Source organism: Coptis chinensis, chromosome 8, assembly GCF_015680905.1.
Source record: "Coptis chinensis isolate HL-2020 chromosome 8, ASM1568090v1, whole genome shotgun sequence".
Classification (NCBI taxonomy): domain Eukaryota; kingdom Viridiplantae; phylum Streptophyta; class Magnoliopsida; order Ranunculales; family Ranunculaceae; genus Coptis; species Coptis chinensis.
In genome coordinates, this window is record NC_141463.1 from 53,898,098 (window position 1) to 53,922,776 (window position 24,679).

At 36.8% G+C, this 24,679-nt stretch overlaps 3 protein-coding genes and 1 long non-coding RNA gene across 7 annotated transcripts; 2 read left to right on the top strand and 2 right to left on the bottom strand.

Annotated features, from left to right (window-relative positions):
• Positions 1 to 236: 236 nt before the first annotated feature.
• LOC147481951 (F-box protein At4g09920-like) lies at positions 237 to 7,547 on the bottom strand. Of its 3 annotated transcripts, XM_086579959.1 has the most exons (6): positions 6,516 to 7,547; positions 6,280 to 6,426; positions 5,912 to 6,195; positions 4,427 to 4,591; positions 1,040 to 1,192; positions 237 to 822 (listed from the first exon to the last, which is right to left on the bottom strand). In XM_086579959.1, exons 1-6 carry the CDS (start codon positions 6,787 to 6,789, stop codon positions 553 to 555), a joined length of 1,293 nt encoding a protein of 430 aa, XP_086436085.1. In that variant the 5' UTR covers positions 6,790 to 7,547; the 3' UTR covers positions 237 to 552. The 3 variants fall into 3 exon arrangements, with proteins under 3 accessions (XP_086436085.1, XP_086436084.1, XP_086436086.1); XM_086579958.1 differs by having other exon boundaries at positions 5,912 to 6,426; positions 6,516 to 7,545; XM_086579960.1 differs by having other exon boundaries at positions 5,912 to 6,424; positions 6,513 to 6,644.
• A 1,555-nt stretch (positions 7,548 to 9,102) lies between these two features.
• On the top strand, positions 9,103 to 10,135 carry LOC147481952 (uncharacterized). Its single transcript, XM_086579136.1, has 2 exons — positions 9,103 to 9,507; positions 9,590 to 10,135. The coding sequence occupies exons 1-2, from the start codon at positions 9,103 to 9,105 to the stop codon at positions 10,133 to 10,135; spliced, it is 951 nt and encodes a 316-aa protein (XP_086435262.1).
• A 2,345-nt stretch (positions 10,136 to 12,480) lies between these two features.
• On the top strand, positions 12,481 to 13,879 carry LOC147481953 (uncharacterized). Its single transcript, XM_086579137.1, has 3 exons — positions 12,481 to 12,727; positions 13,088 to 13,689; positions 13,859 to 13,879. Exons 1-3 carry the CDS (start codon positions 12,481 to 12,483, stop codon positions 13,877 to 13,879), a joined length of 870 nt encoding a protein of 289 aa, XP_086435263.1.
• Positions 13,880 to 20,860: 6,981 nt separating this feature from the next.
• Positions 20,861 to 24,426, bottom strand: LOC147481954 (uncharacterized). 2 transcript variants are annotated; one of them, XR_015204930.1, is made up of 3 exons: positions 22,761 to 23,354; positions 21,714 to 21,885; positions 20,861 to 21,508 (listed from the first exon to the last, which is right to left on the bottom strand). It is a non-coding gene; the product is annotated as an uncharacterized LOC147481954 (long non-coding RNA). The 2 variants fall into 2 exon arrangements; XR_015204929.1 differs by having other exon boundaries at positions 20,861 to 21,885; positions 22,761 to 24,426.
• Positions 24,427 to 24,679: the final 253 nt, after the last annotated feature.

Consider the following 24,679-nt stretch of genomic DNA (forward strand, 5'->3'; position numbering starts at 1 on the left):
GAAACAAGAACATCACTGTTTTTTTTTTTTTTTTTTTTTTTTGGTAATCCTCTGATCGTCAATCTTAAATCTCTATTTTCGTGAAAAGGTAGAAAATGAAACAATTTTGGTGAGGATATTAAAATTAGACCGAGATTTAATTACTTTTACAAAAACAGGGAAATTACGTATAAACGGCTTAAAAAGAGGAGTGTTTAGTGGGTATTAGCGATTTGAGGGTAGATTAGTGTAACAGGTTCTGAATGAAGGAGGTGAGCCTCATTTCTTGTAAAATATAATATTGGGTCTTTAAGCCCAAGACCAAAGCCGACCATAACCCCCAGTTCAGTCAGTTTAAAATATTGACAGGGTCTGTGAGCGTTTGTCTGAGATACGCTTGTCTGTGAGCATTTGAACTTCAAGCTTTGTTCCGAGTTGATACTACATCTCATCATTGGAGGTCTTCACTCTTCAGAATCAGTGTATATGTCAAAGTGAGAAATATTAAACCCCTATTCGACATGTTTGTAACAAGTATAAAACATCCGATAACTTTCTGCTTCAGATTTCTCGTTAATCTATCAAGACACTCGAAGAAGCACGAGGTAATTCTGATAGAGTCTCATTGAATTCAGTCAGCTTGTTCATTCTCTCTATTGACAGCTGCCCAGTTGTAGTGATTATAACTTTCTGCAATGCTACGGCCCTCTTAAGTAAAAAAGACATAAGCTTGAGGTCATCATCCGACCCTTGGGGATTCCTGATCTCAATTGTCTTCAAACAATCAAATAGGCATTCAGATGGCAAGACTTCTGCATTGTTTGTTGAACCCAACCACATTTCCTATATAGAAAAGTGAAAAAAAAGAGTAATGATAACTTTGCTACTAAGATGGGATTTTATTCATAAAAATTATGGGTCTGACAAAATCCACCAACATGAATATAATTCACAGTGATGAATAACTTCTTAAAACATGCACTCTAAAACCAAGTTCATAACATAGGCATTCAAAGCCATGTGGCCTGAAAAACAATTAGTTAAAAGTGTCCGTCCGTACCTTATTTTTTTCCCAGAGAAGAGCTTCATTACTAGGCAAACTCTCCAATTGTGTACAAATGCATGAATCACACCTCTTGTGAAGTTCCTCATGTTTCAAACAGTGAGAAAGAAAGGGAAGCCTTTCCACCATATCGTAAGGACCTCTTAAGATCTTTAAACAAGAAATAGAAAGCGGTCAAAAAATAAAAAGGAAAAAGAAAAAGAGAGAAAGATCGAGAAAGAAAATGATAGTAATTAGTGCAAAATGAACACAATGAATAGGATTTGGTTAGTATACAGTAGAGAACAATAGCACACTGAAGACGATAGGTGGAAACCTAATTTACTGCCAAATCAATGAGTTGATTTCCAGTATAATAAGGCAGTAGACATGTGAAACAACTATCCTTTTTTTCTTTTTCTTTTTGGGTGGTGGGGTGGTCAGTACCAATAATTGACCATAACCTTTGCAAAAAGTTGAACTACCTATGCTAAAATTTGAAAGAAAGAAGAAATACTTCTTGACACTAATCAATCCAATGACATTCAACTGAATATGTATCAAAACAGATTTCACTCCCAGTATTTTCAGGATCTAGAAGCATACGACAATCACATGTTGAACACAAAATTATTATACGTCTAATGTCAATTTATATAAATATGATTTAGCATCTAAAGCTCGCCATTTAACTTCATGAATCATGCTGGAGGTAATATGAAGCCACTTTATAAGCTGTAAGGAAAACATAATTATACTAGGTCATGCTATAAAAAAAAAATTGTTGATAAATAACTCCAATATTGAGTTGAGAAACACAAAACTTGCGTACTACAATGTCCTAATTTGCTTAAGTGGATAGACTTTGTCCTCATTAAGATATGCACAAGTATCAGATTACTTTTAGAACGAATTGTCAAGAATAGGGGTAATGCAACCTTTAAGAAGTGACTGCTGTTAACACGGAATAGTTTGTTAAACAGTTAAAGTAATGTTTAAACCACCGATTTAGTTCACTATGATAAAAACAACAATTCTGATATCCAAACATTATGCCTTATTAAAGAGAAAGAACAGAGAATGAGGATAAAGATGATGCAGCATATAGGTCTTTTGAAAGGAAACCCCTGAACTCTATTTTAAAAGGAAAACAAGAAAACTCGTATTACTCAGAGATACAAGAATACATTAAACAACCTTCCAGTCATAGATAGACCACAAACACACTAGGAAACTTGTGGGGAAAGAAACCTAGTCCTTTCTAGGAGCTCAACTACTTACGGCTTACATTAAACCTAAGTTACATTGACATGGCTAGGTGTGTCCATATCCGACACGGATACGAAGTGTCTGACACGGCAAAATATCAAAAAGATACGTATATTACATACAATATGTGTCCGACACGGACACATGGATACGTATCCCACACGGATTATTTTCAAATTATGGTGTGTCCATGTACATAGCATTAAACCATTTAGTTATTATGCGTTAAGAAACCATTATAGCCTCCAACTAACGGTCTGACGTAGATTGTGATACCCCTGGGATTTGCCCCGATGGTGTGATGAAAAGGTGCCAAACGTTAAGTTGTGCCGGGTGTGTAGTCCCACATCAATTAGGAATCATCCAACAGCTTAACTAAATATAAAAATCAACAACCGTCAAGGTACTGATAGACAGGAGCACCTCATCAATAGGTGGCACCACCCCTTCAAAATGCCTCATGTACAATACTAGGGATCATCTTCCAAATCTATCTTTCAAAGAATGACATCTCATAGACTATTCAGCTTCTCTCTCAATTTTATGGTTACACTCCAACACTAAATCTATCCCCTCATTCCTGAGTAACATTCACTTGACAATTTAAAAGAAAATTTTGATACATTACAAATTCAAAAGAAGCTGCAGTCAATGAGTTCTAATGAATCTTAAAGCACAATTACACTCAGCATACTACAAATGCTCTACTAATATTACAACTGCTCAAAAATTTCTGAAATGAGCAGAATGATATTACTATAAATGAAAATATATAATCATTAGACGGGAATATATAAAACCATTTTTCGATTTAACTTATTCATTTAAATAACTCCCAATTAATGTTTATGATCCCAGCTGCCCAAAGCACTAGGCTTGGGAGACGACCCAAATGGTCTTAATTTTATATGTTGAAAAGATTTGAAGAAGGCTAGGGCCAGAGGTTGCAATAACGGGATCTAGACATCTGTCTTACAATCACCCACCTCTAGTGGAACCCACACGGAATGTGAAGTTCTAAGCTTACAAATAGTCAAATCACATGCTAAACGGTCAACTCCCTTTCCCCCCGCCCCCCTCCCCAACCTTTCAATGAGACAACGATAAGAACTTCAGAACAAAGGGAAAAATACAAAAGATAAACCCTACACAACAATTAAACGACGTGATTAGTTAGTAATTACGATTATGAAAATCTTTGTGATAGAACTCTAGACAATAAGCACGGACTGACACAATTCAATAGATTGACTGCTTAACGTTTCCCCCCTAATACTGCCCTACACTGTCATGCAATGGTTTTAAGTGAAAGAGGGTGGGTTCCACATTCCCGTGCGTGTGTCTTAGAGTATCCTCAGGGCAGAGGCTTTAGAGCCTTTCTATTTCCATAGTTTTTTATAAAAGCATTAGGCCAAATGTCCAATTCAAACTAACTAATAACTCTTTCAATAAAAAACATTAACATACAAGACTTCCTTTCAGCAAGAAACATTTAGAGAAAGCCACTGTACTCTTCACTCTTTCAAATACTGCTGTTGTTCACAGGCATCCACAACATTCTTAAGCGTGGAGAGATCTTCCTATTAATCTTCCACTCGATGGTGAACTTTCATTTACTTCAAAACTAATACAAACTTGATTTTTAATATTCACAGAAGAAAGATTGTCTTTCGCTAATGAAATTGTACAAATACCCCAACATGTGTTTGCTCATCTCTTATAAAATGACATAATATACTCGATACTCATGGAAACCCCAGAACAACTATTGAAATCTCTCTGAATCTTAACATATTTAAACATAAGCATGCATGTACTGCACTGTAAGTGCACCCTAGGTTTTACAGAGTAATGGGCTGTGGCTGTTCCATCAAGAAGTTTGTGCATGTATCCTTTTTCATTATCTATACTGTTTTAATTCAAACAAATATGCAAAACTAATGCATGCTCATGGACCTTATGATGCCATAACCATGCAGGTTAAGGTAACTGTTACATGCACTGGTAAAAAATCCCAAATGCTTAATGACTACCCTTGTCAAAGTATGTGGCGTTCCAAAACACGTTGAGTCAAAGTAAGGCATCAAGGATATAGACAAGATCTTTGAAGAATAGTGTGTTAAGAGTCTAGAGTACCTTATTTCTCTCTAATGCGAGAGCTTCAATATGAGGCAACCTCTCCAGGATATTAGCTATTGGACAGATGCATGTTTCATCATCCCATTGATTTGTCAGCTCCACGTACTTCACATTACGGAAAATAAAGCCAATCCACCCCAATATAGGAAGCTTTGTTAAGGTCTTTACACATGAAAGGGAAAAAAATCAAATTTAGAGTCACTCATACAAGATCTACGTTCTACTCTAAAATGAATAAGAAAGTGAAATTTGGAACTAGGAATAAGCTACAAGTTTTAATAACAAAAAAGAAACAAGGGAAAAAAAGACTTGCACTTTATAGATTATCCACTTAACTGACCTCCCCCACCCCCAACACACAACAAAGTTAATCAAGTGAAGAATCTCAACCTCTCTAGTCCCTACAGATCCGATCTCTCACTATAAGGAAACCTTAATAAATGAGACCAAAAGTTAAATAAATGTAAAAATTTACAACCGTCTTTAACCAAATTCTAAGTTAATCACTAACTAATGTAGTTATTAAGAATACCATTAAGGAATATTATGTTTAAATTGTTTTGAGTTTTTACTTACAAGTTGTGCCACATAGATATCTATAAATATGGTACATAATCTGATTAAATCCCATAATAACGAGGGATTAACTGCATAAAGGGATTGCTCCACCTGATTGCTGAGTTCTTTTTAGCTAGCGCTAAATGGAAACTGTGACTCAATACAGGGCTTCAAAGAAAAGGTCGACGTGGAGACTCAACCTAGTGCAGCAAAGCAATATTTTCACTCCAGTGGTGGGACAAACAGCCCTATTTTAGTTTTCCAATGGATCTTGCTGGATAGTTACACAGAGTGTTGTGTGGAAATCCTTAACTTATTCTCGGATATCTTGAGTACAACCTTTTCAAACATGAGGAAATTTGGAATTACACACCTTTTATGGAGGATACAGCAACTTAAGTGTTGAGTAAGGGCAAGTTGAAGACTCTACATAGTTAATAGATTTTGTTGCAGGTCTGTTTCTTAACTCATATAGTTCTATATATGTAGATACCTCATGTGTACACATAGTTAGCTTACTTTATGACAATGGACACATGGCATAAGCTCATTCAGGATACGATAGACTTCATCTTTTGTCTGTATGTCATACCATCTAGTTATACTAACTATTCCACAAACATTTCTAAATCTTCTGCTACACTATCTTTTTGGGTGAGGATTTCCCAGCTCAGGGTACTCTAATTATTCTTTATTAATACATAACTAGAGTTCTAATTTTCTCATTCAATTAATCATTCCAATATGGATAGCATAATCATCATTCAATAAATCATTTGCAATATGAGCAAAAGGCAAGTCCTACTTCATGCAGTGGTAAAAAAGTCTAGCGTTCCGCCTAACTAATTTGATCTCATAATTAAGTGCCTACGCCAAATATTCAAGTAAATGTTAAAAACAAAAGACTATGGTCAAATCGCGTACCTTTAGAAGTGAACCGGACATAGTTACAGCTTTGAGATATGCCATCCCTGTCATAATTCTCACCAACCGTTCAAGATAAAGATCTTTATCAATCCCATAATACTTAATTTGATACACATCAAGGTCAGCACTAACTAAACAAGGAGTATTCTCCAACCAAACATGCGCAAAACACGGTCCTACAAACTTGAACGATTTCAACTTCGGGGTACATACATTTACCTGACAATCCCCACCTCTATCATACTCATCCACAAACTCCATACTCTCAAGTCTCGGTAACGCTACAGACAAAATTTCCAAATGAAAAATCTCACATTCTATCATAACCAAATTTTCCAACACTGGACAACTCAAAACCAACTTACCATCATCATCCCCTTGAGGAAATCTAACAACAACTAATTCCAAACTAGTTAAACTCGCCGCGGAAGAAACAGAAGTCGGTAACTGAATACCAAACATACCATACTTACCCAACCTCATTTTCTTAATATCCATAGCGAAAAAAAACTCTGGTAAATCAAGAAACTCAACAAGATTAACATCTAAATAAAGGTCTTGAACACGTAAACGTAACAATGCAAGTAGCCATATACACAACCTCGACAAGATAGAGTAAATTTGTGTACGTTAATATTGTCACGTAGGAGTAAAAGTTTGTCTACGAAATCTATACGGTTGGCATTTGGAGTCGTGGTGTATGTGTCGAGATTTAGTGTTATGGTGTTTATTGACTTCCATAAGTATTTCCATCTGTAGGAAAATATTGTTGATTGAATTAACACTTTTGTGTCTACTGATGAGTATATTTGGCGCAGTATTGGGTCCGGTAAGTTACTCAGTCTGTCTACGTTTATCTGCTGAGGCTGCTGCATTTTTTTTTTTATTAATTTTGGGTTTGGGTGAGTGAAGAAAATGATGAGCACGAATAGTGTGATGATCTGTTTCAATTTCCCGTCAACGGTCAACCTTCGTGGGACTGGAAATGGATATATACACTGATCCGATCCAAACCTGACCCATATCCAGCCACGAGGCCCGAGGTCTATTTGTACTGTAATTCTGGCACTGCTACTTGTCTTCCATGTGTCATATTCTTTGCTGATGCTAAGGTTATGATGAGTTTATTGGCTTCTATAATTACTGCAGTTGTCGGTGGTGAGCAAGCCATGGGTTCTTTCATGCGAGAGGAGAGTGGGCATGACGTACCTTTCACGGAGGAAGGGGATGCAAGTCATAATATATATATATATGGAGAATTGCCAGCTAAGGCAGCGAAGGACAAGGCTATGGCAGCTGTGGAAGCAGCTCATAGTCACCTGATTATGACAGAGGATGGGCTGGATGCGCCCGAAGAAAAAGTGAAAGCGGTGCAGGATGAAGCGAGCAATCTGGGTGGAGTACCTTTGGTAGATGCTTTGTTGTTTCAAAGTTTCTTCAGTGATATATCTCAGTGTGGGCGTTTGTTGTGTTACGTTTGCTCTTGTATAGTTAAGCATATCATGAAAACAAAGAACTCGTAGTTTGGAGTCATCATTTTGATAGTTGTAGTACGTATCAGGTTAGAGAGAGATTACATGTAATTGATTTAACACATTCTATGCATCTTTCGTCATCAATGGGGAGTATAAAAATCTCTGCATTGGCTGTTCTTCCTTTTTCAATCGTCTGTAATTTTGGTTATATAGAAAACATAAAAAAATAAAAATAAATAACTGGTTGGGGTTTTATCTGTCGTGGGCAAATATCGTAGACCCGATATTCCAACCTAAATATCATGGTTAATAAAAAATATCAACATAATTATCGATATTTTGCAGTATAGTTTGCATATCGGGAAAAAGAGGAAGAGAAAAAGAAGAGACACGTGGCATAAGCTAATTGGACAAAGCTATAAGGACAACACTATATAAAAACTGGGAAAGAAGAAAGTGATTAATTATGATTTCATTAGAAGAAAATTGATAAACCATAGCGTAGGAGAGAGAAAAAGAGAGAATTGTAAACTCCATTGTTCTTAAGCAATAAAACTCAATTCAAATTCATATTGATCTGTGTTCATTAGTTCTTTGTTTGTTATCTTTAAGAAACTTCTTTGATAACTACATTGGCGCCATCCGTATTTAAAGGATCAAGAAAGATCATTCTTTTTTTGGTTTTTGGGGTTCGAATCTACTGATTAAAGGTGTTGAAGGAGTTTTGAGAGGATCAGCAAAGAATAGTAAATTTGTTTAGGGAGATATTCGGTTTCATATCAAGATGCCTCCCAAACAAACGACAGCAAGTAAAACATTAATGGTTACTGAAGCAAGCACATCTCAAGCAGCATCTAAGAATGCAGAAAGAAGAACTAGAAGATCAGCGAGTAGACTGGTAGAAGAAGTGGATGAGATACGATAGGAAGAAGTGTCTTTGAAAGATTTGTTGAGAAGGATGAATGAATTGGAAAAACAAAATCAGATGTTAATGGCTGAGAATAAAGCAGTTAGGGAAGAAAATGAGAGGCATGTTGAAGACGCTATGTATGATAAGGATGGCGAGGAGTCGAGATCAGGCACCCCAGTGGTAAGAAAGAGCCACCTCGAGGAGGTGAGAAGAAGTCATCCTGAAGAAGTACAATCTGTAGCGAAAGTGACACCGAAAGTGGGGCAAGATGAAGAAGTCAAAGCACCAATCACGAAGGAAATGGTGCAAGAAATGATGTAGAAGCAATTTGGAGATCAGTTGCTGGAGAAAGTCTCAGCCTTGATACGAAAGCAGGCAAATGATGCGAGTAGAAATCCATTGAAAAAAGAGATAGAAAGGGCCTCGTTATCTCCAAAGTTCAAGAATCCAAAATTCAGTCAGTACGAGGGAGCCACTAATCCCATAGACCATCTTTTTAGTTATCGACATCAGTTCTCGATATATCAGGGCACTGAGTACTGGGATACAGTACTATGTCGATCATTTTCTTCTAGCTTAAAAGGCAAAGCACTAAAATGGTTTTGTACTATGCCTGAGGGATCCATTTCATGCTTTCGTGAATTGAAGAAATGTTTCTCACCAATTACGGTCACCAGAGGGTGAAGCCAAAGTAGGGGTCGGCCTTATTTCAATTGAAGCAAGCGAAGAAGGAGTCATTGAAAGATTTCTTGACAAGGTTCAAGGCTGAAACGCAGTCGGTGGAAAGATTGGATGAATCAAAAATGACAGCTGTCATAGCTTTTCAAGCAGGGGTAATACCAGGATCTTATATGCATAAGTATCTGTTGAGGAAAGAGGTTAAAACATTGCAAGAATTGTATGATAAGGTTGATAGAGATATCATAGTAGAGGAGGGGTTGAGAACCGCCACTGCGCAAGCAGTATTACAAGTCACCGATGCGGGGAAAAAATATAAGGATAGTAATGATCGCTATGAAAGTCGAGATTCCTCGAGGTCAGATAATAAAAGACCTCGGGAGCATTATACAAACCGAGATAATCAGCAGCCACAACAGCGAAGAAAGCATGAGAGAACATTGAAGGAGGAACTCGATCCTAGTAACTTCATAGCTCTCAATTTTACGCCAGAAGATATCTTGCGGAGGATAGCAAAGGAAAATTTTGTGGTTTGGCCGAAATACACTCTCAGAGTAACTTCATAAGATTAAGAACCATGAGACTAATAGGTGTCTACAGTTATTAAAATAGATAGACAGGCTCATGAAAGATGGGAAGTTGAGAGAATTTCGTGCTGATGTTAGACCTGCAGAAATGGCGACCATATGTGAGAAGCCACTGGGGGTAATAAACATGATTTACAAAGGGGAAATTCCTCATAAAAAGATCCTTCGAGATAAGATAAGTAAGATCTCGGCGATGAAAGAGGTGCTCAAGGTCAATATCGAGCCAGTGACGGTGAATCAACAGCTGATATCAGCTAGCATTCCTAAGGCAATTATGTTCGTACCAGATGACTTGTCCAAGGTAATGTTACCACATGACAATGCTTTGTTAATCACTTTGTGTATTTCGGGCTATGATGTACAGAAGATATTAGTGGACTATAGTAGTTCAGTTAATATTTTATTTTGGAAAGCATTCAAAGGAATTGGTCTCGATGAGTCACATTTAAAATCACCAAAGTTCAGTTTATATGGTTTTAATGGAACTTCTACCAAACCTACTGGAGAGATAAAATTGCCAGTTCGAGCTGGGCCTCAAACGGTGATGACGAAATTCGTGGTCATCAAGTAATAGTCTGATCACAATGCCATATTGGGAAGGAAATGGATACACAAAATGCGTGTTGTGCCTAGTACATTTTATCAAGTTCTCCGATTCCCAACTGTATATGGATTGCATGAGATTAGGGGCGATCAATCTGAATCAGAAAAATGTAATTTCGTCACAGTAAAGGGAATGATGAAGGGGAAAAGCCAAGACATTGGGGGCGTCTTGGAAAACTCTAGCTAGCAGTTACAACAAGCTTTACCTGCCGACACTAACATGCATATACGGGAGCAGGTAAAGTTCACTCAAGAGCTGAAGAAACATGAAGAGCCACCCTGGGAAAGAAAAACCATAGAGGCGGTGAAGAAGATTAATATCGATAAAGGAGAAAGTGAGCGGCATATGTTCATTGGTACAGAAATGGTTGTAAATATAAGAAAGGAGTTGGTAGTATTTTTGAAAGAGAATCAAGATGTTTTTGCATGGTCGATGTCGGATCTCACCGGTATCGATCCAGATATTTGTTCGCACAAACTGAATATGGAAGAAAACGTAATTCCAGTGCATCAAAAGCATAGAAAGGTGAGGCCAATGTACGAAGAAGCGGTGCAAGCGGAGATACAAAAGATGTTAGATAATGGCATCATCAAAGAAGTTGAGCATTCTAAATGGGTAGCAAACATAGTGGTTGTACCCAAGAAAGATGGTAGAGTTCGAATTTGTGTCGACTTTACTGATGTAAATAAAAAGTGTCCAAAGGATCATTATCCCATGCCTAGAATTGACGAATTGGTCAACCAAACTGCTGGTTTCGAGTTGATTAGTTTTTGCGATGGTTATTCAGGATACTTTCAAATTCTAATGGCTGTGCTAGACCAGTTAAAAACGGCGTTCATGGTTAATGGAGGAATATACTACTTCATCAGAATGCCATTTGGGTTGAAGAATGTTAAAGCCACTTACCAAAGGCTAGTAGAGAAGATGTTCAAGAAACTCATCAAACGTATTGTCAAGGTCTATATTGATGATATGGTCATCAAATCTATGAAAGCTGGAGATCATGTAAAGGACCTCGACATTGTATTCAAAATATTGAGAGAGTTTAATATGAAGCTTAATCTCGAAAAATGTACTTTTAGGTCAGTTCTGGCAAATTTTTGGGATACATAGTTACGAAGCGAGGTATTAATGCTAATCCTGAGCAAATACGAGTGCTTTAACAAATGCCATCACATATAACTCGAAAGCAAATACAAAGGTTGACGGGAAGAATAGTTGTGCTCAATAGATTCATCTCCATAACTTCTGATCGTTGTAAGCCGCTTTTTAAGTTGCTTAAAAAGAATATTAAATTCTGTTGGAATGAGGAATGTGAAGAAGAATTTTTTGAACTAAAGAAATATCTACAAGAAATGCCAACACTCACAAAACCGGATGAGGGAGAAAGTCTGCTCCTTTATTTGGTTGTATTAGATTTTGCTATTAGTTCTGTCCTCGTGAAGGTAGAAAATGGGTTGGAAAGACCAGTGTATTTTCAAAGTAAAACAATGCTCGAGGCTGAGACTCGATATTCGATACTAGACAAATATGCCTTGGCACTTTTATTCTCATCTTAGAGATTAAAGCCCTATTTTCAAGCACATTCGGTGATTGTGATGACGAATCTCCCATTAAAGCAAACTCTGGCAAAAGCTGCTAGGTCAGGAAGGATGTCTAAATAGTCTGTACTAGTAAATGAATTCGAAGTCGAGTATCGAAACCGCGTATCATAAAAGAGTTAGGTACTGGCCGATTTCCTGGCTGATTTTCCATCTGAGGATGCTAGTTAGGGCATGGAAGAGGAGGAATTCTCAATGCTGCAAGAGGCTGAAGATGTTATTGATATAGACGACCCCATGGGCTGGAACAAATGGTTGGAAACTATTTGTCGATGGATCCTCTGGAGGTAAGGGGTGTGGCATCGGAGTGGTGTTGGTCACTCCTAAAAATCAAAGACTCAAACAGCAATAACATTGGGGTTCCATGCGTCTAATAACGAGGCTGAATATGAAACCTTAATAGCTGGTCTCGAGATGGCTAAATCTCTCAACATAGAAGAGTTATCAATCTTTAGTGATTCAATGCTCGTGGTCAGCCAGATCAATGGGGGATATTCTGCAAAATGTGAAAACATGGTGGATTAATTGAGTTTTATAAAAGTCAAATTGAGGGATTTCAGTAAAATAAGACTTAAGCATCTCAATAGAAATGAGAATAAGCATGTGAATGCCTTGGCATATGTTGCAGCGATGCTGGAAAACACAGAGGGTCGAACTCTGCATATCGGAGTTCAATAGAAACCAAGCATTAACATCGATGACTCAGCAGTCATGGAAATTGATGCACTGGGGGCGTCATGGATGGAAGCATATATATCATATTTAGCTGATGGGAAAGTAGTGGAGGACAAAAATGAAGCCAGAAGGATTAAGTCTGATGCCCAAAGATATGTATTGATTGATAATGACTTGTATCGAAAGAATCCTGGAGGTCCACATTTGAAATGCATATCGTCTGAGGAAGCACAACTAATCATTGCCGAGCTTCACGAAGGCGAATGTGGAAACCATTCAGCTGGTAGATCGTTGGCAAATAAAATCACGAGACATGAATATTTTTGGCCTCAAATGAGAAGAGACTATCTTCGAAATGCAAAAAAATGTGTAAAGTGCCAAATTCATGGGAAAGCCATACATGTTCCAGCTGAGGAGTTACATTATGTTTCAAATCCCTAGCCATTTGCTCTATTGGGTATGGATATTGTAGGTCCTCTAGCACCAGGAAGAGGCAAAAGAAGGTTCTTGCTGGCGGTCACAGACTATTTCACAAAGTGGGTAGAAGCTATCGCTTTGCAGCACATCAAAGAACATGATGTCATAAACTTCCTTTTTGAACGAGTCATATGTTGATATGGTTTGCCTTATGCCATTATATCAGATAATGGGCCGCAGTTCGAGGGAGGAAAGGTGAAAGCTTTTTTGGAATCTTACAAGGTAAAGCACTTCACATCTGCACCGTATTATGCTCAAGGTAATGGGCAAGCTGAGGCGACAAATAAAACCATTATGGATAATATCAAGAAGAAGTTAGAAGATAAGAAAGGTATTTGGGTGGATGAGCTAAACAATATTCTATGGGCTTATAGAACGACACCTCGAACAGCCACAGGTGAATCGCCTTTTACTTTGGCCTATGGTATGGAAGCGGTAACTCCATTTGAAATGGTGGTGTCGACATCCATAACCAAAATCTTAGTAAGTGGGCAAAATAATGAGGTAATGGCTTCAGAAGTCCTCAATCTCAAGGAAACAAGGGATCAAGCAAGGGTAAGGCTCGACACCTACCATCGGCAACTTAGAAAAGCTTTCAACAAGAAAGTAAGAGAAAGGCATTTTCAAAAAGGCGATTTGGTCTTGAAAGTGGTTACTCAGGCCACTAAAGAAAAAGGGGCTGGCAAACTATCAACAAGCTGGGACGGGCCTTACATCATTCACAAAGTGGGAGTCAATGGAGCTTATTACTTAAAAATGGCTGAAGGTGTAATATTACCAAAGCCTCAAAATGTAAGCAATTTAAAAGCATTTTATCAATAAAGAATATTGTTTACCCAAAGTTATTCATTCAATAAAGATATTATCATTCTCAAAATCAATATATATACAAGTATAGTGCATCCTTGTATTGCTGGAATTATATGATTGACAACAGGTCAAACAAAAATCCTGGTGATCTGTAGATCCTCATCTCGATATCAGGTCAAAAAAATCTAGTTCTTGGCAGAAATGTCAAGTTCGGGTAAAAAAAAATCCTGTTCTTGGCAGCAATGCGAGTTCAGGTAAAAAAATTATGTTCTTGGCAGCAATGCGAGTTCAGGTCAAAAAATCCAATTCTTGACAGAGATGTCGAGTTCAGGTAAAAAAATCCAGTTCTTGGCAGTAATGCGAGTTCAGGTAAAAAAATCCAGTTCTTGGCAAAAATGTCGAGTTTGGGTAAAAAAAATCTATTCTTAGCAGCAATGTGAGTTCAGGTAAAAAAATCCTGTTCTTGGCAGAAATGTCGAGTTCGGGTAAAAAAATCCTATTCTTCGCAGCAATGCGAGTTCAGGTAAAAAAAATCCAGTTCTTGACAACAACGTCGAGTTCGAGTTAAAAAATCAAGTTCTTGGCAGCAAGGTCGAGTTCGGGTAAAAAAAATCCAATTCTAGCCAGCAATACAGGCCCAAGCCAAAAAATCTTGGTATCAGGCGTCATATCAATACGAGGTCAAATTGTGGTATCGGGTGGCCGATACCAGAGTAAAGAATAATGAGAAAAGAAGGTATGTCGTGATAAATGATATTTTGTTTTTTCTTTAAGTTAATGATGTTGAATGTCGACGTTAGTTTTAAAAATATATATCGAGAAAGCAAATGAACGAGATAGTGCAATAGTACTTCATTAAAATGAAAAATGACGTAGGCCAAACAGGCTATTACAAAGTGAGATAAAGGTTAAAAACACAAAGAAGAAGGCTAATCATCATCATCATTGCCATCATCATCTTCATCTTCTTCTTCATCTTCATCTTCATGATCAGCATCTTCACCATTATCATCGTCATCACTGGTAGTTGAGGACCCGTTGCTATTTTTGATATAATCATTGTAGTAGTCTCTCAACCACTCACCATCATATTCTTTTTCTTCTTCTTCTTCTTTTTTCTTCCTCTTCTACTTCTTCTTCTGTTTCTTCCTCATCATCGGATAGGTCTGTTGTAGGGCAGTCAGACCAGTGTATAGGAGAGTCCAGCAAAACCATGAAGATTGCTAAGATAAGGAGAAAGAAAGAGGTAAAACACATTTTTTTTTAGAGCTGGTGAAGGTTGGAAATTTTCACTAGGGGTTTTGTAAGAGATGGGTTAGAATCAAACATTATAAAGATTTTCATAGTGGTAAAAAATAGAAAAACGAGGAACATTAATGGTAGGTGAGTAAGAAAACGAAGAATATTAATGAAAAAGTAACTCTTGGTTATCTGTGCGGAGGAGATAGTTAAGATTTTGAATAATAATTAAATAAGGATTAATGACATATTTTGATTCAAGGAATGTTGGTTTATGAGCCAGTTGGTTAGAGGTATTTATTGGTAAATATAAATTTGTAATTATTACACAGTGAAGGGGGCTAAGTAAGACAAAATCCTGGTGATCTGTAGATTCTCATCTCGATGCCAAGACAAAAAATAATGGTTTAAGGGAAAAGGTATATATGGAGATATGTCAATGCTAAGCCTAAGTATCGATACTACTTCTAATTGGGGTGGTATCGAAATTCAAAGTTGATTTTCAAAATATGTATTGAGTATCGATACTGTTTTTTGTTGGAGTGGTATCGAAACTCGAATATGATTTTCCAAATATTTACTAAGTATCAATATTGCTTCTAATTGGGGTAGCATCGAAATTCAAAATTGATTTTCAAAATATTTATTAAGTATCGATACTATTTTTGGTTAAAGTGGTATCGAAACTCAAATATGATTTTCCAAATATTTACTAAGTATCGATACTGCTTCTGATTGGGGTGGTATCGAAATTCAAAGTTGATTTTCAAAATATTTATTGAGTATCGATATTATTTTTGGTTAGAGTGGTATCAAAACTCAAATATGATTTTCCAAATATTTACTAAGTATTGATACTGCTTCTGATTGGGGTGGTATCGAAATTCAAAGTTGATTTTCAAAATATTTATCGAGTATCGATACTGTTTTTGGTTGGAGTGGTATCGAAACTCGAATATGATTTTCCAAATATTTACTAAGTATCAATATTGTTTCTGATTGGGGTAGTATCGAAATTCAAAGTTGATTTTCAAAAATTTATTGAGTATCGATACTGTTTTTGGTTGAAGTGGTATCGAAACTCAAATATGATTTTCCAAATATTTTCTAAGTATCGATATTGCTTCTGATTGGGGTGGTATCGAAATTCAAAGTTGATTTTCAAAATATTTATTGAGTATCAATACTGTTTTTGGTTGGAGTGGTATCGAAACTCAAATATGATTTTCCAAATATTTACAAAGTATCGATACTGCTTCTGATTGGGGTAGTATCGAAATTCAAAGTTGATTTTAAAAATATTTATTGAGTATCGATATTGTTTTTGGTTGGAGTGGTATCGAAACTCGAACATGATTTTCCAAATGTTTACTGAGTATCGATACTGTTGTTGATTGGGGTGGTATCGAAAATCAAAGTTGATTTTCAAAATATTTACTAAGTATGGCTACTGTTTCTGGATGGAGTGGTATTGAAGGACAAAGTTATTTGTTCAAAATATTATTAAGTATGGTTACTATTTTAAGATTTAATCAAAACATTTGGTTTCAAGATGATAGCAAGCAAAAGTATGTATTTTCCATAATTCAAAAGGAGTTTAAAGCAGTCAGAAGAGATAGCCAGATCATTGTATCAATATTACAATTACAAAACATCAAGACAAAGAAGCTAGAGCTGGTTGGAGGTATTGGTTGGGTTTACATCAAGACATTTGGCTTCAAGAAGGGTATTGAGGCCAGCTTGCACTTCAGGGTCATCCAAGCAGCTGGGTGTACTGATGAAAGAGTCGGGATTGAAAATTGGGGTCTTGACAGCCTCAGCAACAGGTGTAGCAAAGTTTACAGCCTCTGTATCCAGATCATGAGATGCAATGTTGGAGGGCATCTTGCTCTCGTCATCAGAATCAAGATTATATTCTTTGATAACATCAGGAGGAAGATATGGTTTGAAGCCTTTCATGGTATCAACACAATATTGCATTTGCTCAGTATTAGCACCCAGTTTGAGATGGGCCTTCTCCAATTCAGCTTCTAGATCATTTTTTTGGGCTATCCATTCTGTTTTCTCATTGGCAAAGGTGGATTTTGCTTGGGCAAGTTCTTTCTCCATAGTTTCACAAGAGCTTTGCATTTTCTTTTATAGCTCAGTATGCTCGGTGAGATATTTCTTTATCTCGTCAGCATGATTTTTTTGGGCTTTCTCAAAAGATTGTTGAAGGTTTTCTTTGTCTTTCTTCAATTGTTCATTCTCATCCCTGTAACGACGAAAGCTAGCCATTTCACTATCAAACTACCCGACAGCAGCAACTTTAACCTGGGATTGAGATATAGTTAATGAGTACAGAATAAATAAATTAAGATAAGAGTAAGGAGAATGATAGATACTTACTTTTTCAATAGAAGAACACAAAAGTTGGAATCGTTCATCTATGCCAATTTCAGTCATTGTTGACCTATCTCGAGGAAGTATAGTATTCGGGACAAGAGCTTCTCCAAGGCCAGGTATCGGAGGATCAGAAAATAGAGAAGTAGATTTCGGAACCTTTTTATGGTCTCGAAGAACAAGATTAACCTCAAAAGCTTCAGTTGGAGAAGAAGAGCCAGAAGCAGTAGTCTTATTATTGGATGGAATAGTCAAAGATTTGGATGGCACATTAACAGGTGCAATATTGGTAGTCGTTTTTGTAGCCTTGCTTGTCCTTGAGGTTGGTGGTGCTGTGGTATGACAAGGTTCATTTCTCTTCTTGGAATGAAGACCAGTGTTGGCATTTTTCTCTTTGGAAGAAGTGGGAGCTTGGGAAGAACTGCCACCTGTTGGGTTTTTCTTGTTCATAAGCTTGTCCACAGATTTGGATGATTTGGCTTGAACTTGGGGAATGCGAGATGCCATATCTGTGTACAATAAGTAGTGGTGATCAAACACATCATGCAAAAGGGGATAATTATATAAGTATGGAATTTCTTGTTTGATTTTGGGAAAGAGATCTTCAGTCATTTTAAAACCAGTTATCACATAATCAAAGTAACATCGAGGAGTATTTACAGGTAATTCAGAAGCATCAAAAGTTTTACTAAATCCTTTTTCATATGAGCAAGGCTGTAATGAAAAAGGGGCAGTTTGGGAAGGGATAGCAGTTTCGGAAGGTGAAGGATCTTGACCTTTAAGCACATTACTTTTTAAGTAATATAAATGAGCAAGATAGTTGTCGACATCTTGTAACACGACCTTCGAGGCGGGGTTGCCGTATCTATCAGCACCAGTTTTAACAGATATTTCTTCTTCAGTGCCTTTTGGAAGATCCGTTACTCTAGTGGATTCTCCAAGATTTCTCATCGATACATGTTTTCGTACTGAAACAAGGTCACAACGATAAACCAGTCATATAACCGGTCCGAGATAGAGGGTCGAAAGATTGGTTCAAGAAAGGAGATTCGTAAAATAACATACCTCCAACATTAAAGGTAGGTTGGGCCAAGGATGGCACAGCGATTAAAGCAGATGATTCCCATTGCCTAGAAATAATGATAGGATATAAGGGCCATCTGAAGTCACTATCTCGATTTTTCCTTATGATGCCCGCCCGGTTGCTCCATTTTTGGGGATAAAAGTAGCCACTAGGCTCCGGTAGACCGTTTTTATTCTTCTCAACACGCTCGACAAAGGTATAATGTTTCTGAATGTCGATGAGGTGGATTTTTTGGGATGCCCATACATCGGGTTCAAGGTGAGAACTATAATAGTTACAAATGTACAACAATCTCCAAAAATTGCATGTGCCTTGGCCGGGAGAGATGGTCAAGTAGTTTAATACTGATCGATCGAGGTCAGATAAAGGAAATCGCAAACCAACAGCGAGTTGCCCATCAGTGACGATGGTGGTTTGGGGATTGCCACTTTGGCATCTAGTCCCTTTCTTACATCCAGCATAATGTCGAAGGTTGACAGTGTCTGGAATCTGGTAGGTAGCTCTAACTATGTCTAAGTTGGGTCTTTTTGGAAAGCAAGGATTCAAACCACTACTCCATATACTATCATCATCCATAACTTCGCGTTCAGACTCTGAGTTCGCAATATCGAAGGGATGGCATGCTAAGCCTTCACCCACATATGTTGCGTGCCACTCGGGTACGTCAGTTACAGTTCTTTGAGATGTCGAAGCTGAGGAGGATGAGTTGTTTCGAGGTGCAAACTCGGTACTTTCGTTCGACATGTCAGTATCACTAGAAACAATAAATTTTTTATTAGAATTATATCTTTTATCTGTGCTACTATTGATATATTCTGTATAATTGTATAATATATTATTTGTCAAGATATCGAGATTTTGAGATGACAATGTTGGGTTTCGAGGTAATGATGTGTGTCTCAAAAGCATGCGTTCTTGAAGTCGAAGCCAGGATTGTTTCGAGAAAGTGCGCCTAAAGTTAACATAAGTTTTTCTCCTAACCATACTGTCAAAGATTATAATTCAAGGTCTAGTTAGTATAGGGACACACAAATAACACATTCAAACTCAAAACCCTAACCCTAAATTCTAGTAATATATAAAGGGAAACAGGGGTTTTTCTTCAAGATAATTAAAGACAACGATAAAATTTTTTTATAGAAAATAGCATATTAAGTGTTTATGTTAACTAACCTGACAAGTGTGTAGAAAGATTTGGTGATGAAGACAGCTGAAAAGAGCCAAGTTAAAGTTTTTCAGGTTGTTAATGGTGGTGGGGTTGGAATGTCTCAAGCTTTTTTGTGAATAAGTAAAGAGAGAGAAAGCAATTGAAACCTTTTATATCTGATATTTCGTAATAACTGTTCAGTTTCTATGTGTAACCGCTTGATATTTTGAATTTTGAAATTTTGAAAATTGATTTTTGATTATCGAAGCATTCAAATTTTCCGTAATCGAAATTTGAAAGTTTCGAGAGGGGGCAATGTCGTGGGCAAATATCATCAACCCAAATATCATGGTTAATAAGAAATATTGACATAATTATCGATATTTCGCAATATAGTTTGTATGTTGTAGGTTTAAAGCGGGAAAATGAGGAAGAGAGAGAAGGGACACGTGGCATAAGTTGATTGGACATAGCTATAAGGACAGCACTATATAAAGACGGGGAAAGAAGAAAGTGATTCATTATGATTTCATTAGAAGAAAATAGATAAACCAGAGCGTAGGAGAGAGAAAAAGAGAGAATTGTAAACTCCATTGTCCTTAAGTAATAAAACTCAATTCAAATTCATATTGATTTGTGTTCATTAGTTCTTTGTAGTAGTTCTTTGTTATCTTTAAGAAACTTCTTTGATAACTACATGGGTGAACTAGTGTTACCCCCACCCCTCTAGATGGGAAATTAGGGTCTCCCCCCTAAACACATAAACACATGATTTCAAGTCAAACAACTGAAAATTACATAAATGCCCCCACATAATTAAAATTGAACATTTTCTTTTTGAAAACAATGAAGGCATTTATGTAATTTTCAATTGTTTGACTTGAAAGTTAACGGTCAAATCAAATGGGGGGGAGGGGAATCCTAACTGGCTCATCTAGTGGGGGTAATACTAGTTAACCCTAACTACATTATCCTTTCCCCACCAAGAGATCTTGAGTAGTTGAGTGGATATTTGTTCGAGGATCATTCTGGGTTTGACCGGAACAGGTGTCAGACGTTGTACCTAGACTCCCAGGTGAGCATGGTTTTCCAGCACCCATGAACACAAACCTCTACGCACAGTACCTCATAACCAAAAAAAATTAGATATCAAGACTTCGAGAGGAGGTGCATTCTACTTTTGATCAGACTGCAGGTGAAAAATGAAACACTATAACTAGGAATATTCTCTAAACTTAAAGGTCCAATTTAACAGGGCATAATACAAACTCTACGTAATACAATATGGGGAGAACCCTTTAATCAACTTATGCAAAGTACAAAATGCTAAGCCAATAAGGCAAACCATAAATCCTTGAACCATGTGCATAAAATTAAGCTTACCATGCAGCATAAGCTATCAAAAAAAGATAAGCATGTTTAAGAAAAACTATCAAAATGATCTTCTCTGCCTACTTAAGAAAAGTTTGTTTAATTGTCTAGTTGAAGAAATGAAACCAACGCAGCAATCCTAAAAGATAAAATATGTTTCCAGTGTATGAGTCCATGCCTCTGAAACCAGTCTGTTGTTTCCCATTGCTTATGTGGTAAAACTTGACCCTCGTATAGCACTAGCTTCCCGTTTCACTGACAATCAAGCTTCAACTCCAAGAAACGGATATCACGAGATCTGAAGACACATGAGGTAATGAAAATAGTTTCTTCCTAAACTGGGTAAACTTCTTGCTTTCCCGCATTGAGCTTTTGGCATTGATGTTAATTTTCTTCATATTCACAACCCTTTCAAGTAAAATAGCAATGAACTTGAGTTCACTTGTAGACCCTATGGAGTTTTTAATCTCCACGGTCTTTAAACAAGGAAATGCACTATCAAGTGAAGAGGCATCTCCCAAGCCTTCTCCCTTGTCTAAACTGAGCATCATTTCCTACACATGGAGACAATGCATGGAATGGCAGTAATTGATAGCGTTTAAGATTGCAAATTAATATAAAGGCATTTAGAAATGTTGCAACACTACTAATTCACATTATTAAATTCGAGTATGTCATTTCAAATATCAAGTTACTGTAGCCATTTAGAGATATAAAATATCAAGTTACTGTAGCCATTGATGTAGTCTAGGTTAATACCTCTCCTTTTTCCCAAATAACAGTTGCAATAAGAGGAAACTTCTCCAGTAAGTTTGCTATTAATTGCAAAGATGTAACTATTATCATCCCACTATTGTGTCAACTTCAGGTATCCCAAACTAGGAAATTGTTTGGGAAGCCACTCCAATATGTCTTCTGAACCCTCCATGGTCTGTACAAATTCAAAAGAGGAAAAAATAAAAGTGAAACCAATTAGTCACTCAATATATGATGTACATAATGGAACTAAGGATATATACAGGATCAACAGTTAAATGTCTTTCGTTTATCATAATATAGTTCAATTCGGGAACGTGACAGTGTTGATATCTATCTGTCTTCTGTTTCTCCATAAATTTATAAACATGCATCCGTATCAAGTAAGTTCTCTGCCCACAAATCTATTAAGTGGTATGGTTGAATCTATAGTCATCTAGTATCCAAGTATATGCTATCTGTAGATATATATGGGCATACTACAATTTTAAGTTAACCGGTGAATAGTCTTTTGAATGAATACTAAGGCTATCATTTAAAAGCTGCTAGCATAGATTTTAATGAGCAACATTTTCAAACAGTATATAGAAATAGAATCCTATCCACAAAGTAGATCGAGTGCACAACATTTTCATACCAAGCTCCAATTGGGATCTCATATTTTTCATAAAAGTCTAAGTGGTATAGTATCATCTTACACCATCATCCTTCCGATCTTTCCCAAATTATCGAATCCTTTCTATCTGAAAAGAGATTTTCTAAAGTCGATTCCCAATAAAATATCTCAGAATCCTACATCCAAGATTTCTGATTAGAGAAACAATATTGGCTGCACAACCACATTTTCCTTTTGTTTTCTGCTAGTTGTTTAATTAATTTCTAAAGCTAGCAAAATGCCATTACTTCTCTATAGCATACAAATGGATAGGTAATGTGGTGGACAACTGGACAGGATGCAGATTTTGTTTGCTAAAAAGCTATAAGATATTCACATCATGAGATAGCACCATAATAAACTTTATTCCAAGAAAATAAGGGGAAATAACATACCTTAACAAGCCGCATAGGTATTGCTAGAGAATGTACATTACGAACCCCAGCTAGAACTTTGATCAAACGTTTATCATTTCGCTTATCTTTTCCAACAAAAGTCATATCAATGTCTGCACTAACTAGACTAGACAAATTCTCAAAAGCATAATCCCCGTGGAATGAACCTTTGCATTTGAGTGATTTGAGATTTTGACTGTTTGCGGTTATGTTACATTTAGCATTACGGTCTGAATCATATAGCTCCAAGCTCACAAGTAGAGGAGCAGAAATAGTGAAATGTTTGAGATGACTAATTCTGCAAAAACTCAAACGTAAAACTTCCAAACACGGGCAACTCAAATCAAGTTCTCCTCTGGAATTCCCTTCTGGAAGTTCAACAGAAAAAAAGCTCAAACTCTTAATCTTGGCTGCTGAACACATTGAATTTGGCATTCGTGTAAATACTTCATCATCCAAACTAAAACTAGATATGTTCAATACCCTTAGCTCTGAGATAAAGAGGTCGCGAATCATTTCACTAGAGTCAGAAACAAGCGCCGATGTATCAATATGTTCAACACGTAGCCTTAAAGCAGCACTTAACCATGTATTTATTTGACTTGGATTTAAGTACTCTTCAGAGCAGAGACTGAACTTGTGTATGTTAGGGTGTCACGAAAAACCAGAACCTGATTTACCAGATTTATGAATTTCTTTGTTTTCCAGCATTCCATTGAAGTACCACCAGATATGTTGTACTGAGAGAGATAGAAGTCGAGATTTGGAGTAGACTTCCATAAATGTGTCCATCTTTTAGAAAGGATGCTTGTTTGAACTACCTCTCTCATATCCAAGAAAGAGAAGATATGATGGATCATTGGATCAGGCAAATCACTGATTCTGTCTACACTACTCTTGCTCCCATTGTTCGACATCTTCTGTTTCAGTAAGTGCGGGATACAGTGATTCAAAACCCTTCAATTTCTCTTAAATGAACAAGAAACAATAGAATAGGCAAAACTTCTAACTAACTCAAGGCAGAGAGGAGGGAAAGTCTATAACCTGCAAGATAGTAACAGTACAGTACTCAACCCAAACGAGGTAAATTTGTACCTCCACTAAAGATAAAAAGAGAATAATGTCGAAAAGGGAATGTGATTTATTCCAGAGAATTCACAGCCTCCTATAATGTTGAAAAGAGTTTTACATTACATACCTACTTGCATACTTCAGAAGAGCCACTATGGACCATTTAACCTATTCAAACTGACCACTTAAAATTAACGCTTAAACTTGTACAGCAACAGGTAATAAATCCTTTTGTCTCAACTGTTCGTAGAAGTGGGAGAGAAAACTTCTTGTTTAGTTAGATTCTACTTTCTAGCACTAACTTGAATGCAACATTTCATTAAAAGAAAACTGTAAACCCTAACCCAAAGTTGCAAGTCAAACATAGCAATTTAAATTTAAAAAAAGGGAGAAATCAGATGGATACTCGGGCTTGAGTGTTCGGCACCAGATTAAGAGCATCCGAGCATGTCTACTGAAATGATTCAACTTTTCAAGTAGGGTCGTAGGGACATCAGAAATGAGACACATTCATCCTGTTGCTTGATGCAACTCTCAAAAGAGGATTGCTCCTAAACATTACTCTCGTACATAGCCCCTACCAATAACCAGTCCACCACAATTTAGGCACAAAGTAACACAACTACTTTAAAGTAACAATGTAACACACTAACACCGACACGTTAACACCCAACATAAATGCCACAACAAATAATCTTCATTAAACAAATGAAACAATAGGATTATCCAAAAAAAAAACAAAAAAGACAAATGAAACAATAGCTATACGAAACTTCACTTTTCATGACATATTGTAATTAGGCAAAACCTTCTTTTTTCAAAAATATTAGAGATAGATACCCCAAAAC

What these genes read in the sequence shown, in the direction of transcription:
- LOC147481951 (XM_086579958.1), bottom strand. Translation starts at nt 6,789, where the DNA reads ATGCAGCAGCCTCAGCAGATAAACGTAGACAGACTGAGTAACTTACCG. An exon ending in TCGCATTAGAGAGAAATAAG is followed by an intron (nt 1,193 to 4,426) that starts GTACTCTAGACT and finishes TCTTGTTTAAAG; the next exon opens with ATCTTAAGAGGTCCTTACGA. An exon ending in TTCTCTGGGAAAAAAATAAG is followed by an intron (nt 823 to 1,039) that starts GTACGGACGGAC and finishes TTTTCTATATAG; the next exon opens with GAAATGTGGTTGGGTTCAAC.
- LOC147481952 (XM_086579136.1), top strand. Translation starts at nt 9,103, where the DNA reads ATGACAGCTGTCATAGCTTTTCAAGCAGGGGTAATACCAGGATCTTAT. An exon ending in TAGCAAAGGAAAATTTTGTG is followed by an intron (nt 9,508 to 9,589) that starts GTTTGGCCGAAA and finishes TTATTAAAATAG; the next exon opens with ATAGACAGGCTCATGAAAGA.
- LOC147481953 (XM_086579137.1), top strand. Translation starts at nt 12,481, where the DNA reads ATGGAAATTGATGCACTGGGGGCGTCATGGATGGAAGCATATATATCA. An exon ending in ATGTGGAAACCATTCAGCTG is followed by an intron (nt 12,728 to 13,087) that starts GTAGATCGTTGG and finishes CCATTATATCAG; the next exon opens with ATAATGGGCCGCAGTTCGAG. An exon ending in ACTTAAAAATGGCTGAAGGT is followed by an intron (nt 13,690 to 13,858) that starts GTAATATTACCA and finishes GATTGACAACAG; the next exon opens with GTCAAACAAAAATCCTGGTG.